This window comes from Sardina pilchardus, chromosome 9 (assembly GCF_963854185.1).
Source record: "Sardina pilchardus chromosome 9, fSarPil1.1, whole genome shotgun sequence".
In the NCBI taxonomy this organism is placed as follows: domain Eukaryota; kingdom Metazoa; phylum Chordata; class Actinopteri; order Clupeiformes; family Clupeidae; genus Sardina; species Sardina pilchardus.
Genome location: NC_085002.1, coordinates 12,679,581 through 12,692,675, shown reverse-complemented (window position 1 = coordinate 12,692,675; position 13,095 = coordinate 12,679,581). Strand labels below are relative to the sequence as shown.

The following is a 13,095-nucleotide window of genomic DNA, read 5'->3' as shown; positions in this document are numbered from 1 at the left end:
ATGATGCTGTGGTGCACAACAGAGACCCCGCCCCACGCCACTTATAGACCAGCCTGATGCTTGTTCTGCAAAGCGTGCCTCGCCATCCTTGCGGCGTCTCGTCGTTATCCAACAAGACCGGTTTGGAATACACGAAATTTATCCCGAAAACAATTATACGCAGTATCGAATAGACAGACGTAATACAGATCCATTCAAAGACTACCTCGCCGTTAGGAAACAAAGCATATTGACATCGAGTTCCAGTGGCACTTCACTTGCGTTGGGTAAAGCTGTTCAAATGTGATTTCCATCAAAGAGGTGTAGCCTATCCAAGGTTAGATTAATCCAAATTTCGAAACATTGCTTTGTCATATATAGCCTATTTGCCATCTACAGTGGCAGATTTGCTTTTGTGTTGTTACTCGTCAATAGCCTACCTGGCTACAACGCATCAACGCATTTTGGATTTGTCAATAGAATAGGCTACGCCAAGAGGACGCTTTGCAGTAAAGGCCTGCTCTCGTTGTAATAATATCGGGATAACAATCCACTCGTTTAAAAGTAGTTCTTCAAACATCTAACAAGCGCCACCATTAATATCAGACACAATGGCTGATGCTAGCACGGAATGCAACATCAAGGTGTTATGTCGTTTTCGTCCTCTGAATCAATCTGAAATCAACCGCGGAGACAAATTCATCCCTAAATTCCAAGGTGATGATAGCGTGAGCGTTGGGGTAAGTTTAACAATCATTTTCTGGTTGTAGCATCCATTTTGATGGCGTGTTTACCATCTCGCCCTGAGGGTGACGCAGAGGTTATCCCTGAAAGAATGACAGTTCTATTTATGTCCTCAGCATCATTTATTGTACCTGTCTTGTGTTTTTATTGCCACTGGTGTCTCAATATGTGTGGAATTTACTGGAATATAGTCATGAGTAGACTAACGAATTGGCTATCCTCATCACAACTCCTCTGAGTTACACCTTTAGGTTCTGAAAAACATGTCAACAATCCCTCAGACTGAATGCCTTCATTTATATATTTTGAATGTAAAAAATACAAAGTAGCCTAATCTTCAAAACACGTTTGTCATGTAGGCCTAACCAATGAGGGTGGGACATTCTATATTATATCAGCCAGGCCAAAGTGCTTGTTCACCCAGCAGGCGGAGCAAGACTGGTTATTGATTTTTTTTTTTTTTTCCAAATGGTTTCGGACAACATTATGCCAGGCCACCATCTTTAAATCATCAAAGGTGACTTGGCATCTTACTTCTGGCTGACCTGCCCCATTACAGCATCTTACCTAAAATGTAAGCTCTGACAAAACAGATCCCGTAACCTCCCTCCTCTCTTTTCAATGTCATCATGATAAGAATGACATTTGTTGTCTATCAAAGACAGCTAACACCTGAAACAGCAGATACCTATATTTGAAATAAGTCCTAGCTGTTGCTGCAGTTGAATTGTGTTGTTAGACATGGATCATTGGGGCTTGCTTGGAATGCATGTTTACAGAATGTGCTACCTGTTCTCTTGGGGCAGACTGTGATTAGAGGCCAAGGTTTGCAAACCCATTAGCAGTTTATGATGATTCAAGATTTTTCTTCATCCGATGGAGTATGAAACGACTATTGATTGACATCAACCAAAAGTCCTGTAAGCATTGTAAAAATGTCATGGTTTATTAATGAACATTATTCGTATTACTTTTACTACCTATATTGTTCATTTTCCTCTACTTATTCTCTCATTTTGCACTCTCTATTAGAATAGGCTTCACGTTACAGTATTTGAGCATGGAAGAATGATAGTCACATATTTGAATTATTTCAAGGCAGATGTTTATTTGAATATATATTCTTATTTTACATTATATACAATGAAAAGTAAAATCAAACAAAGTTACTTTCACAAGCCCACTCTATGTGTTAACACATGAACACTGGGTTTGTTCTCAAACTCCCAAGATAACTGGCAACAGTGACCACAGCAACCAGAGGAAGATGGATTACTGGGGTCTGGTCCTCTTCCTCTGCCGAGAGCATCAACCAGAGAACAAAGGAGAGGACACTCCTATTACAAAGCATAAGGGGACAGACCACAGAGGTCACCCTGACAACATTGAGCGTAGATACAGTACCTAAGGAATGGAGTTAGCATCGATGCTTCAGCACCCAGGGGTAGTCATTTGGTGTGGAAAGAGCCAGAAGAGCTTTAAGTATTATGAGAGTGTTGATGAGGGCCTCTGAGTCACTGTGGTGGCGGCTTCTGACCAAGATGATGCTCCACGGTTGTGGGAAGGTATTGATTTTCATATCAAGCGGAAGATGAAGAAACCGACACAGTTTGGGATTAAACCAATGCTCCACACGCACTCTCTCATCTTTCTGTGTCTGTTTCTTGATCTATCTCCCTGTCCCTGCCCCTCCCCTATACCTCTCTCTGTCTGTGGCCCACCCACACCCATCCAATCTCACACTTTCTTCACAGGTAGTAACCCAAGGGCACATAGGTTTTTCATTAGCAAAATGGCATCAGAGATCTAGTGATAGATGTGCCTGTGTGGGTTTGCATGTCTGTCAGCCTTCTTGGAAGGGCAGCTGGCACATATCCCTGTCAGATTTATCTCTGGGTTTGCGCCTCCTCGGCTTAAGGGTCTGTCAGTTACAACGGGCCAGTTCGTGGAGGTCAGATTTCATGTGCTCTGGGAGAATGAGTCGGCTGTTTTCATTCCAAACAGGTAGACTTTCGGCTCAGTAAAATGACAGGATTTCATATGACAAGACTGGGATTCTTGGCAGGCGGTGCAACTGGGCTATGAACAGTTGAAACGTTATGGACATGTTTTGGTCTCCTTTTCCCTGACAGCACCCTTTTAGTTGTGTGATTTGGGCTCCAGATTGTTCCGTAGCTGTGTCAGCTTGGAGTTAGCCCCAGGACCCCTGCAGGTGGCAGTGGCAGGGATAGCCGGGGGTGGGGGAGCCAGTGGGTGGTGTTGGTTGATGTCGCCATTGTTCAGGCCTGTGGTGTTGGCTAAGATGAGTTGTCCCTGTTTTGAATAGAATGACAGTATTTCCTTTTTTACAGTCCAGTTTGCTGTTCTGGTTTGTCCTTACAAGAAACACAGACGTATTAATCATCTGGTCAAAGCTATAAATACATCTGATCTCCCCGGATGTTAGCAAGCAGGATTTTGTTTGTGTGTGTGTGTGTGTGTGTGTGTGTGTGTGTGTGTGTCTGTGACTCTGTGTGTCTGTGTGTCTGCGTGTCTGTGTGTGTCTGTGTGTGTGTTTCTGTTCAGATCATATACTAAAATGTTTGGAGATAAAAAAAAAAAAAACTGGTTACCTATGTGAGATGTGTGTGTATGTATGTTTGTGTATATTAATCCCCACTCACCAATCAATGTAACCAAAAACGATTTACATGCACATCAACACCCGTGTCCTTGACTTGATTTACTGCGGGGAAATACAGCTTGCGCTTGTGGATGTAGCCCAAGGCTGCTCAGTCCCTTGTCAATGGCTTCAGGTTTCATCATTTCAAGATGAAATATAAATGTTGACAGAAATCTTTACAGAAAAAAAAACCCCATTCTGACAGGAGTCAATCTAGGAACACCGAAAGCCTGTGCATTTTCCATCAAGGCCCTGTCTATCTTTTACTTGCACAAGGTTTCTTTGACACAGCATTCATAATACTTTGAAAATAGAATTAATTGTCGATCTAATTTTCCCTCATTATCATGATCAGTTTTTTCTTTTTAAAACAAAGAATTAAGTTCTGAGCATGCAGCCGTAAGCTGAAATCGAGTGAGTCATTGTAATATCCCATCAACAAACATGAGGTAATTCAGCCCTGAAAGACTCTGCAATCAATTCCCACAATTGACGACGCCACAGGCAGCACAAGCAAATGGGGATCAGTCACCATGAGGTTGATTAATGGACGCATGTCCGGAGAGTCCGGAGCAAAATGGCCAGTTACTTGTGAGCATTCAATGGCTTTCACCATCTTAAACAAAATTGCTTGAAGGGAGAAACGTATCCCTGCAGGTAATTCCAAAGTGCAATCTCACTGCTGCAGAGACCTTATCCATCACTATGAGTCATCAAGTCATCCTGGGTACAAAGTCTTATTAAAGTGGATAGGCTAAATGATAATGAGGGTTGACCTATAGGGCAGGAGAGAGAGAGAGACAGAGAGAGAGAAAGAAAGATAGAGATTCCCAGGTCTGAGAAAAGAGTGAAAGAATTCTGTTTGTTTTTAATCTTTTACTCTGGCGGCTCTGTGTGGGGTTTAGCAGATTACATCCAGTTACTGGTACGGGTGCCTCGGGGTTGGTCCTTCTGTTCCCATAGTTCAGTCTGTGGCCTCGCAAGGATGCTAGAGATACAGTACCACAGCTGATGTTGACTGAGCCAAACTGTAGATGCAATCTGGTGTCACTTATTGAGGGGGCTGGGACTGATCCTCCTCTCTGTACTGTATTTAACTTTCACTGCCGTAGCTGTACTGCATGTGAGAAGCTGATGTGTTCCCCCGAGAAACTATTAAGGATCACTCCCCAGGTTTTGAGGGAATAAATTAAACCGAGAATAAAGTATGCAGACACCTTGTCCTCAAACATAGCCTTCGTTTCACATTTGAATGTGGTCCCTGTATAATTCTTAATGCAAAGGACTCTACTGCATTCAGAAGGCTGAGGCTGTCATTAGCAGAGGTTTCTTTGCTTAGTCTATGGTGTGGTGGGGCAGTTAGCCATGCACATGCACACACACGTGCACGAGACTCCAGCACGCATGCTTGAGCACAACACACATCTGAAAAAGAGAAAAGCTTCAGGGCCTCTGACTACCACTCGCTTATCTTGACTCATGAGTTTTTTTTCCTATTCCTTTTTTTCCATCTCAATCTATTATCCCCTCCATTTTTAATCCGTTTTTGAACGGGGCAAGATTCGGTTAAGTCATACCGACAGATGCTCCTTGATGCCATCACAGACTGTAAATATTGTATTTTAACTTAATAATTCAATCTTCAGTATTGAAGTAGACTGATATTTTATCTTACAGCTTACTGTAAGTTCATCTTGCACTTGTACTCCTTTTGCCCTTGAGACTTATTTATCCCTCACAATTAATTCTGTTACTTTGAAAATGGTAGGCTGGCCTAATAAATGTGCGTATTAATTGTAATATCAGGCACCTATTGCTGGTGACTGCCTCTGCTGTTGATTTGATGCTGTTGTTAAGACAATCACCAAAGGCAGTGATGGTTGGTAGCCATAAGATGCCAGGCACCTCAGTGTGTAATCATTAGCCAGGCAAATACTGAGTCACAGCAATGACTTCAGCCATGGTGCCTCAGCATCTGCTAGGTATTAACTCACCACGCTTTCCTCCACACTCTGCTGGTCACTCTGCTGGGAGTGGAGCCTGTATCTGTGTCCCCCCATCTCCCCCCTCCACTTAAATAATTTCCAATGAGAATCCATTACTGGGCGAGTCAGCCTGGACCTTCTGGGAATGGGCAGTGCAAGATTTCAGTCTATAGCTTCCATTATGGCGGATGGAAAGATTGTCAGGGAGAAGCCTTGGCCTGTATTGACTCACAGTCACAAATCTGTTGTGTGCTCTGTACTGTGTGTGTGTGTGTGTGTGTGTGCGCGCGCGCATGTATGTGTGTGTGTTTGCGTATGTGTATGTGAGTGTATGTATGTGTCTTGGTGTATGTTAATCTTGTTACACCAGCAGGGAACGCCTTAGCATTTCCTGAAACATGTGTATGGCGTTTCCGTCATGTGAAATGGCTGTTTGATGATGGCTGTGGCTGCCGCTATAGCATGAGCCTCGTTTGCGGCTCATTGGCTTCCTGTCCAAGTAAGATAAAGTGAGTGGAGGTGTGCAGGGCCATTTGAAACACATTCATTTGTTTGCATGCTGCAGCAGCATCGCTCAATGTTTACGCATGTTTGCCATTCTTTTTTCTTTTTTTTCATTCAGCATTCTACTCACTCACACTCGCTCGTAGTCTCTCCGGGGGAATTTTTTTTCCTAATTGAATATCCAGTACACCAAAAGTCAATACTCCTTCTTGAGCGCCTTTTTCGCTTAAAGCTCAGTCCGGCTCCCTGTCTCAATTTCCCCCCAAGACAGAAACAGATCTCCAGTAACAGCTTTCTCCCTCTCTATCTTGTTGCTATACGCGATCCCTCTTGTCCTCCTCCTTCCTCCACTGGATTACATCAGGCGGCCGGCGTCTCATCCTGTCATCTTTGTAATGAATGCAGGTTTTAAGGCTGAAACACCAACACCTGCCAAAAAAAAGCCCCTCCCAGTCCCAGGCCTTCCCTGTTGCAAACGAGCATGAATGGAAGATTTGTTTTCCACAAAGGCTGAGTTCTGGCGATCGCAAGGACCGTCCTGCTTTAGTTGATCCGTGTCCAGATTGCCGCCAGATGAACACATTCCGGCTCCGTGTGGAGGCCTACAAACTGCCCACTCACTGACAGCTGATGGCAGGCATGAGGGGGCCGGGAGATGGAGGATGAGCGCGTGGTAGAGGGCTGGAGCCGTAGTGCGGGGGACCACTTCCACTCTCGCACGGCTAATGGGGCCTCCCTCGGTGGGGATGGAGATAGATGGCTCGCCCTGGTGCTCCAGTCTTGGGTTAATAATTGTGTCCTCCTGGCAGGGCGGTGTCTAGGCTAGTGTTTACAATGTGTTCTCGCTCTCTCTTCCTCCCTCTCTCTTTCTCTCTCTCTCTCTCTCTCTTTCTCGCACACATACATACAGTACATGTCTCTCACACACACCTTCATCCTCTCTTCCTCACTCTCTTTCTCTCTCACACATCTCTCTCTCACACACACACATACACACTCCCTCTCTCTCTCTATTCCCCTCTCTCTCTCTCTCTGTTGCTCTTTCCATCTGTCTCTCACTGTCTGTATCTGTCGTTCCTATCTCCATCCCTTCATTCTGTCCTATGTATTTCATTTGATGTTGTTTTTCTCTCTGGCTGTCTGTCATGTTGTCTTCCCTCCCCCTCCCAGTGGAAGACACACTGTGATATCCCTGCAGTGGAAAAAGCCTTGAGAATGGCCTCATCTGTTATTTTGTGCTCACCCTCCCCTTCTTATGCTGTCTCTTCCTCCACTCTCTCTCTCTCTCTCTCTCTCTCTCTTTCTCTCTCTCCTCCAGCCTCTCTCATGCTCTCTCTTTCTCTCATCCACAACCTTTCTGCCAGAGCATAGCCTTTTTTTTATCGACCCTTTTCCATTTTCCTCTGTTCTATCAACAAAAAAGTGGTGTTTTTTTATGTTTTCTTTGTCACCTTCACCAGCTGAAATTCACCCACCCGTGCACCCAGCCCTCCTGGGCCCACCCCACCGCCTCTCTCTCTCTTTCTCTCAGTCTCCCTCTCTTTCTCTCTCTCTCTCTCTCTCTCTATCTCTCTATCTCTCTCTCTCTCCGTCTCTCTTCTCTCTCTCACACAGCCAATGAATTATGCAGGGCGCTCCAGTTTGATGGAAAGCTAATTGCTCTACTTCTTGTAGGGCCGGGGAGAGGAAAATCCTCTTTGTCTGTTTGGGCTGCCTGGCTTGCCGTAGAGGAAAGCGTTAAGCAAGGAGACGAGCAGAGCAGCGAGGAAAGACGAGGGGAGGGGAGGGGAGAGAGAGAGAGAGAGAGAGAGAGAGAGAGAGAGAAAGAGAGAGAGAGAGATTCGCTCTCCTCTCCATTTCCAAAGCCTGTGATGGCTGTTGCTTTAAAAAAGCAGAATCCCTAATCCTCTTACATATCAATCTGCTTTTTCTCATTTGATTATTTATTTATCTCCATTTATTTATTTCTGTTTGACTCTCCCTCTCACAATCACAGAGCTGCTGAGCCATTGTGACACGAGGAGATGAAATGCAAAGGAGCATGCAGAGGAGGAGGGAAAGAGCAAGGGATGGAGGAGAGAGAGGGGAAAGAGGGAGAGAGAAGGGAAGGGAGAGAGAACAGGCTGGCTGCTGGTTCTGCAGCAGGCTTTGCTGCTCTGCCTACAGATGCGTGGCCAACCTCTGCTCCTCTCCACTCAGCCAGTGTAAAAGCCCCTCTGTCCTCGGCCGGGGCTACACAGCACAGCACATCATTGGGGCTATTCATTTACATTCATCTCCGGCTCCCCTTTTCATCTCCTCCCCCTGTACTCCTCCTTTTCCCTCCTCCTCCTTTTCCTCCTCTTCCTGTTCCGTCTCTTCTTTGCTCTGGTTGTCCCTCTCTCACCATCCGGTCTGTGGCCGTGCTCCGGCACCCCCTCCCTCTTAAATCTTCTCCTCCTCACAAAGGACTGAAGGGCCTGGCAGACTGCTAATGGGATGTGGGTGTAAAGAACAGGACAGACGTACCACACGCGCACACATGGGCACACACACACACACATAAACACAGAGAGACACAGACACACATACACTCACACACACATAGAGAGACACAGGACACATGCACACAAATATCTTATCAAACCCAGACAGGGCACTTCACTCTGACTTTCCTAATCTTGCTTTTTCGGTCGTTCTTAAACACACACACACACACACACACACACACACACACACACACACACACACACACACACACACATACACACACACACACTCACACACTACACACACACACACCACATGGCCACACACACACACACACACACACACACACACACACACACACACACACACACACACACACACACACACACAGAGAGAGACAGACACAGGAGTCCAGATCCTTTGGGATGAGCTGTACTGCAGAGGAGTCCTTTGTGGCCATTCTGTTTGTCTGCTACATCCGCATTATCACATTTCTGCAGCGGGGCTCTACATTAACACTCTCACTCAGTGCCAGTGGACACACACACACACACACTCACACACATATGCAGGCACACGTACACGTGCACACACACATGCACACACACACACATGCAGACACAACTACACACATACACCCACACACACACACACACAGACACACACACAGACACACACACACACACACACACACACACACACATACACACACACACACACACACACACACACACACACACACACACACACATAAAGACACATGCACATGTATGCATTGCACACTCACACACACACACACACACACACACACACATGCACACTCGCACACACACACACACACACCACTGGCACAGCAGCACTGTAAGCCCACTTACATAACCCTTTCAGCTCATTTGCTCTGAAATGAGGCCCATATCACGGCGCTGTGCTCCGTGTGTGCAGTTCAGCATGCATAATCAGCATATAAGCTGCTCTTTAAACCAGCCTCGCAAACACACTGGCGCACACGTCCTGGTAAACATATGAGGGCTTTCTTTCTTGGGGAGGGAGGAGGGGGGGGGGGCCTTATGGGGCCCAATCAGAGGTTTTTATTCCTCTTTAGTCTGGTGTCTCCTTTCATCTCCCCCTGACTTTGGGCTGTGTGTTTATTTGAAAATGTATGCATGTGTTTCTCTTGTGTTTTTGGGCACAACTGGACAGTCAAGAGTGTGTGTGCTGTGTGCATGCATTCATTATTCAGCGTCTATGATCCTAAAAGCTAGAGGCTAGGGGAGAGGAACACAGCGACAGAGAGAGAGAGAGAGAGAGAGAGAGAGAGAGAGAAAGAGAGGGAGGGAGAGAGAGAGAGGGAGGGAGGGAGAGAGGGAGGGAGAGCAAAGAGCATGGAGGAGAGGGAAAATAGGCTCTAATTAACGCAGGCCTGCTGCCGGAGCCCCCGCTGTGGTGTGTGTGTTGGGTGGGTTTGGGGCATCAACATGTCTGTCTCCTCCTTTATCATGGAGATTCTCCGTGGCTCCCTCCATTTTGTTCTGCCTGCTGTTGCTTGATTGAATCAGGAAAGCCAGGCCGGAGCAGAGCGGCCATTAACCCCCTCCTCCTCCTCTGTCTCTATCCCTCCATCTCTCCATCCCTTCATCTTTTGAACTCTTCCTCCTCCGCTCCCTCTGTCTCGGCTGCCTGTCATCCTCTATTTATATCCCTCCATCATCCCTCCATTCATCCCCCTATCACATGCAGTCTCTCTCCTTGGCTCCCTCTTTCTCAGCTGCCTTTCAGCCTCTGTCTCCATCCATCTATCCTTCCATCCATCCCTCCATCTTTTGCACTCTTCCTCCTCCGCTCCCTCTGTCTGGGCTGTCTGTCATCCTCTGCTTCTATCCCTCTTTCTATCCCTCCATCCTGTGCATTCTTCCTCCCGCATTCCCTCTGTCCTCTCTGTATCCTTGGAGCTGCGCTGATCATTCTTATGGCTCCATCAGTGGCTTCAAGTGGGTCCCTCCCGGTGACTCATTGGATGACCTTTACCAGCAAAGCACTCGTGTCATAGAGAGAGTGATGAGCACACTCATCTGACCAATGATCACACACACACACACACAATCAAACACACACACACACACACACACACACACACACACACACACACACACACACACACACACAGGCATGGAATAGAACGGTTGTGCAGTGTGTGTTATAGGCAGTATTGTGTTGTCAGTAGTATGTGTAATATTGGTCAATGGAGCGCAGAGTCTGTTCTGTTGTGTACTCTCTATTTTGGTTTGTCTTTAGTTTTTATTTACTTCTTAAGGTCATTATGTTCCAGTTTTGCAGCGATGTGTAATCCCTTTGGACATGTCTGAAACTGATGATGAATACTGTCTCTAAATACTGTCCCAGGCAAACACATGCATATTCACGATGGTCCACTCAACTGACCACATTTGAGAGAGAGAGAGAGAGAGAGAAAATGAGATTTGAATATGTCAACAGCTGCCTAAAGGGACTATAGTGGGCTGTGGAATAACAGTGTGTTTTGTTTGTTTTGTGTTTTGCTCCTGTCCAGGGCAAGTCCTACGTGTTTGACCGCGTGTTTCCCACCAACACCACTCAGGAGCAGGTGTACAACACCTGTGCCAAGCAGATCGTTAAAGGTACGTCCCAGTGGCTTGTCCGAAATGTCTTGATCTGGACCTCTCTTCAACAGAGATGAGATGAAATAAACAGAGGATCTTGTGTTGTTATTATTCCAGTTAGCCACAGGGCTCCGCATCTGCATTTTTAATATTTAACGTCTCTGCACGAGACACTGCAGCACAGTCCTGCTGCGGTTCGGATGAGGACGCTGAGATGTTGTTGCGTTGCAAGAGCTGCGGATCTTGAGCTGAAATACAGTAGAGGTCCTGTCCAGACTCGTTAAGAAGACGAGTGAAATCCATCTTTATCAGCATCGTCTGTGCTTGACTCATCAGATAAATGAAAGCTTGCGGATCGTCCGCCTCTGTTTATCTGAATTTATTCCTCCCTCTGCCTCTTCCTCCCTCGCTCGCTCCCTCCCTCCCTCCCTCTATCCCTCGCTCACTCATGGATCCACGATAAACATTCAACATGCAAATATTCATGGAAAAACAACATCATGCAGTTATTTCTCTGCTCTCTCTCCCTCTCGTTCTCTCCCTCCTTCTGTATCCCTCTCTCTGTCTCTCTCTCTCTTTCCTCTCTGCTTCTTTCCTTCAGTCTACCTCTTAATCTTTTACTTTCTTGCTGCCTGTTTTCCTCACAGTTCCCTTCCTTCTTTTTTCCTCATCTGTGAATGGAATTTCTTCCATAGATTAGCAATAGTGTTGTTGTATTCCTCTCTGTCTTTTCCTCTCCCTCTTCATTCTCCTTCCCTCTCTCTCTCCTTCTCTCTCTCTCTCTCTCTCTCTCTCTCTCTCTGTGTCTGCGAGGACAGCACGTCGTCTTAATTGAGTCAGCTTTGATAATCTGACCCAGTAACAGAGGAGGTCGCAGAAACAGACAGACACAGAGAGAGACAAGGGGGAGAGTGATTAAAAAAAGAGAACAAGACACAGAGAAAGAGCTACGAGAAAATATGAAACAGACAAAGAAAAGGAGGAGAGACTAGAGAGAGAGAGAAAGAGAGAGAGAGAGAGAGAGAGCAAAACAGGAATGAAAATCAGGCCAGACAGTGATGGCGGTGGGAAGTTAAGACTCGGAGAGTTGGAGTTGAAGGCGCAGAGTTAAGGAGGTCCAGTGCTGGCTGGCGGCTGCAGATAAAGTGGACGGGCTCACGGGCGGCGCGGCACTCTGATTGTGGACGCTCTTATCGGCCGCTCCTCATTTCCACTCCTCCTCGCCGGCTCTCTGCCGGCTGACAGGCTCATTTAGCCGCGGCTGCCGCGCTCCCCGGTGTCAGCCCACGCAACCTCAGATGCCCCCACTATCGCTGCGGGGAGCACGTTTCATTACAGGTTTAGGAGGACGGGATTAAATTGGTCTACACGAAATGAGGTCGATTCGAGAAAAACGAGACATATTAAGAGCTCTGATGGCTATATGTATACAGACTCTTAGTGGTAAAAATCCTGAAGAAGTGACTCAGCATTATTGTAGTATTTAACCTTCAGGGAGTCTGTGTGTGCCCTTATTTTAATGAAAAGAAATGTCTCAAGTCTAACCTGTCAAATGTCTATTAATGAGAATGAAAATGTGAAATGAGATATTGTTTGGTCCGTTAGTTTGACACGAAAGAAAGAGAGAAAGACGACTAAAGATTTGAAATCCATCCAAAGTTGAAATGCGAGCCCTATATGGTTCAGTGCACTGGGTGATGCAGGAAAACTTGACACAAATCAAAGCTTGTCATATGGAACCTGGAGGTGAAAATGAACGTCCATCTCCTATTCTGTTGTTAATTCCAACGTCGGGCTCAAAAGCTTTTTAGTCAAAAATCTTTTACTAGCACAGCCAGACGGTTTTTGCATCTTGTGGACCTTCGTTTTAGTGAGAGTAAAACAAAATGGCTTAATTACTGTTGTTATGCAGCCAGATGATACAATCAGACGTCCAGGCATCTGCAAAAATGGGTTTTATTAGGTTGAGATGATAGTAGGATGACAATTCTCTTAAGAGCTACTCTGAATAGTTGACAGAATAGTTTATTGTTGCTGTCTATGCACCATTGCTTAATAACCGAATTGTTCCCCTTGAGTAATGCTGCAATATATCTGCATTTTCTTTAGATGTGCT

General features: G+C 46.0%; 1 protein-coding gene across 1 annotated transcript in view; it reads left to right on the top strand.

The window, feature by feature from the left end:
- Positions 1–92: 92 nt before the first annotated feature.
- Positions 93–13,095, top strand: part of kif5ab (kinesin family member 5A, b) — a 38,883-nt gene continuing 25,880 nt past the window's right edge. Inside the window, exons 1-3 of the mRNA XM_062545827.1 lie at positions 93–719; positions 10,910–10,997; positions 13,089–13,095. The exon at positions 13,089–13,095 is cut by the window's right edge and continues 67 nt beyond it. Of these exons, the coding sequence (XP_062401811.1) occupies positions 591–719; positions 10,910–10,997; positions 13,089–13,095 (224 nt within the window). The 5' untranslated portion in view covers positions 93–590. The remainder of the gene's footprint in view (positions 720–10,909; positions 10,998–13,088) is intronic.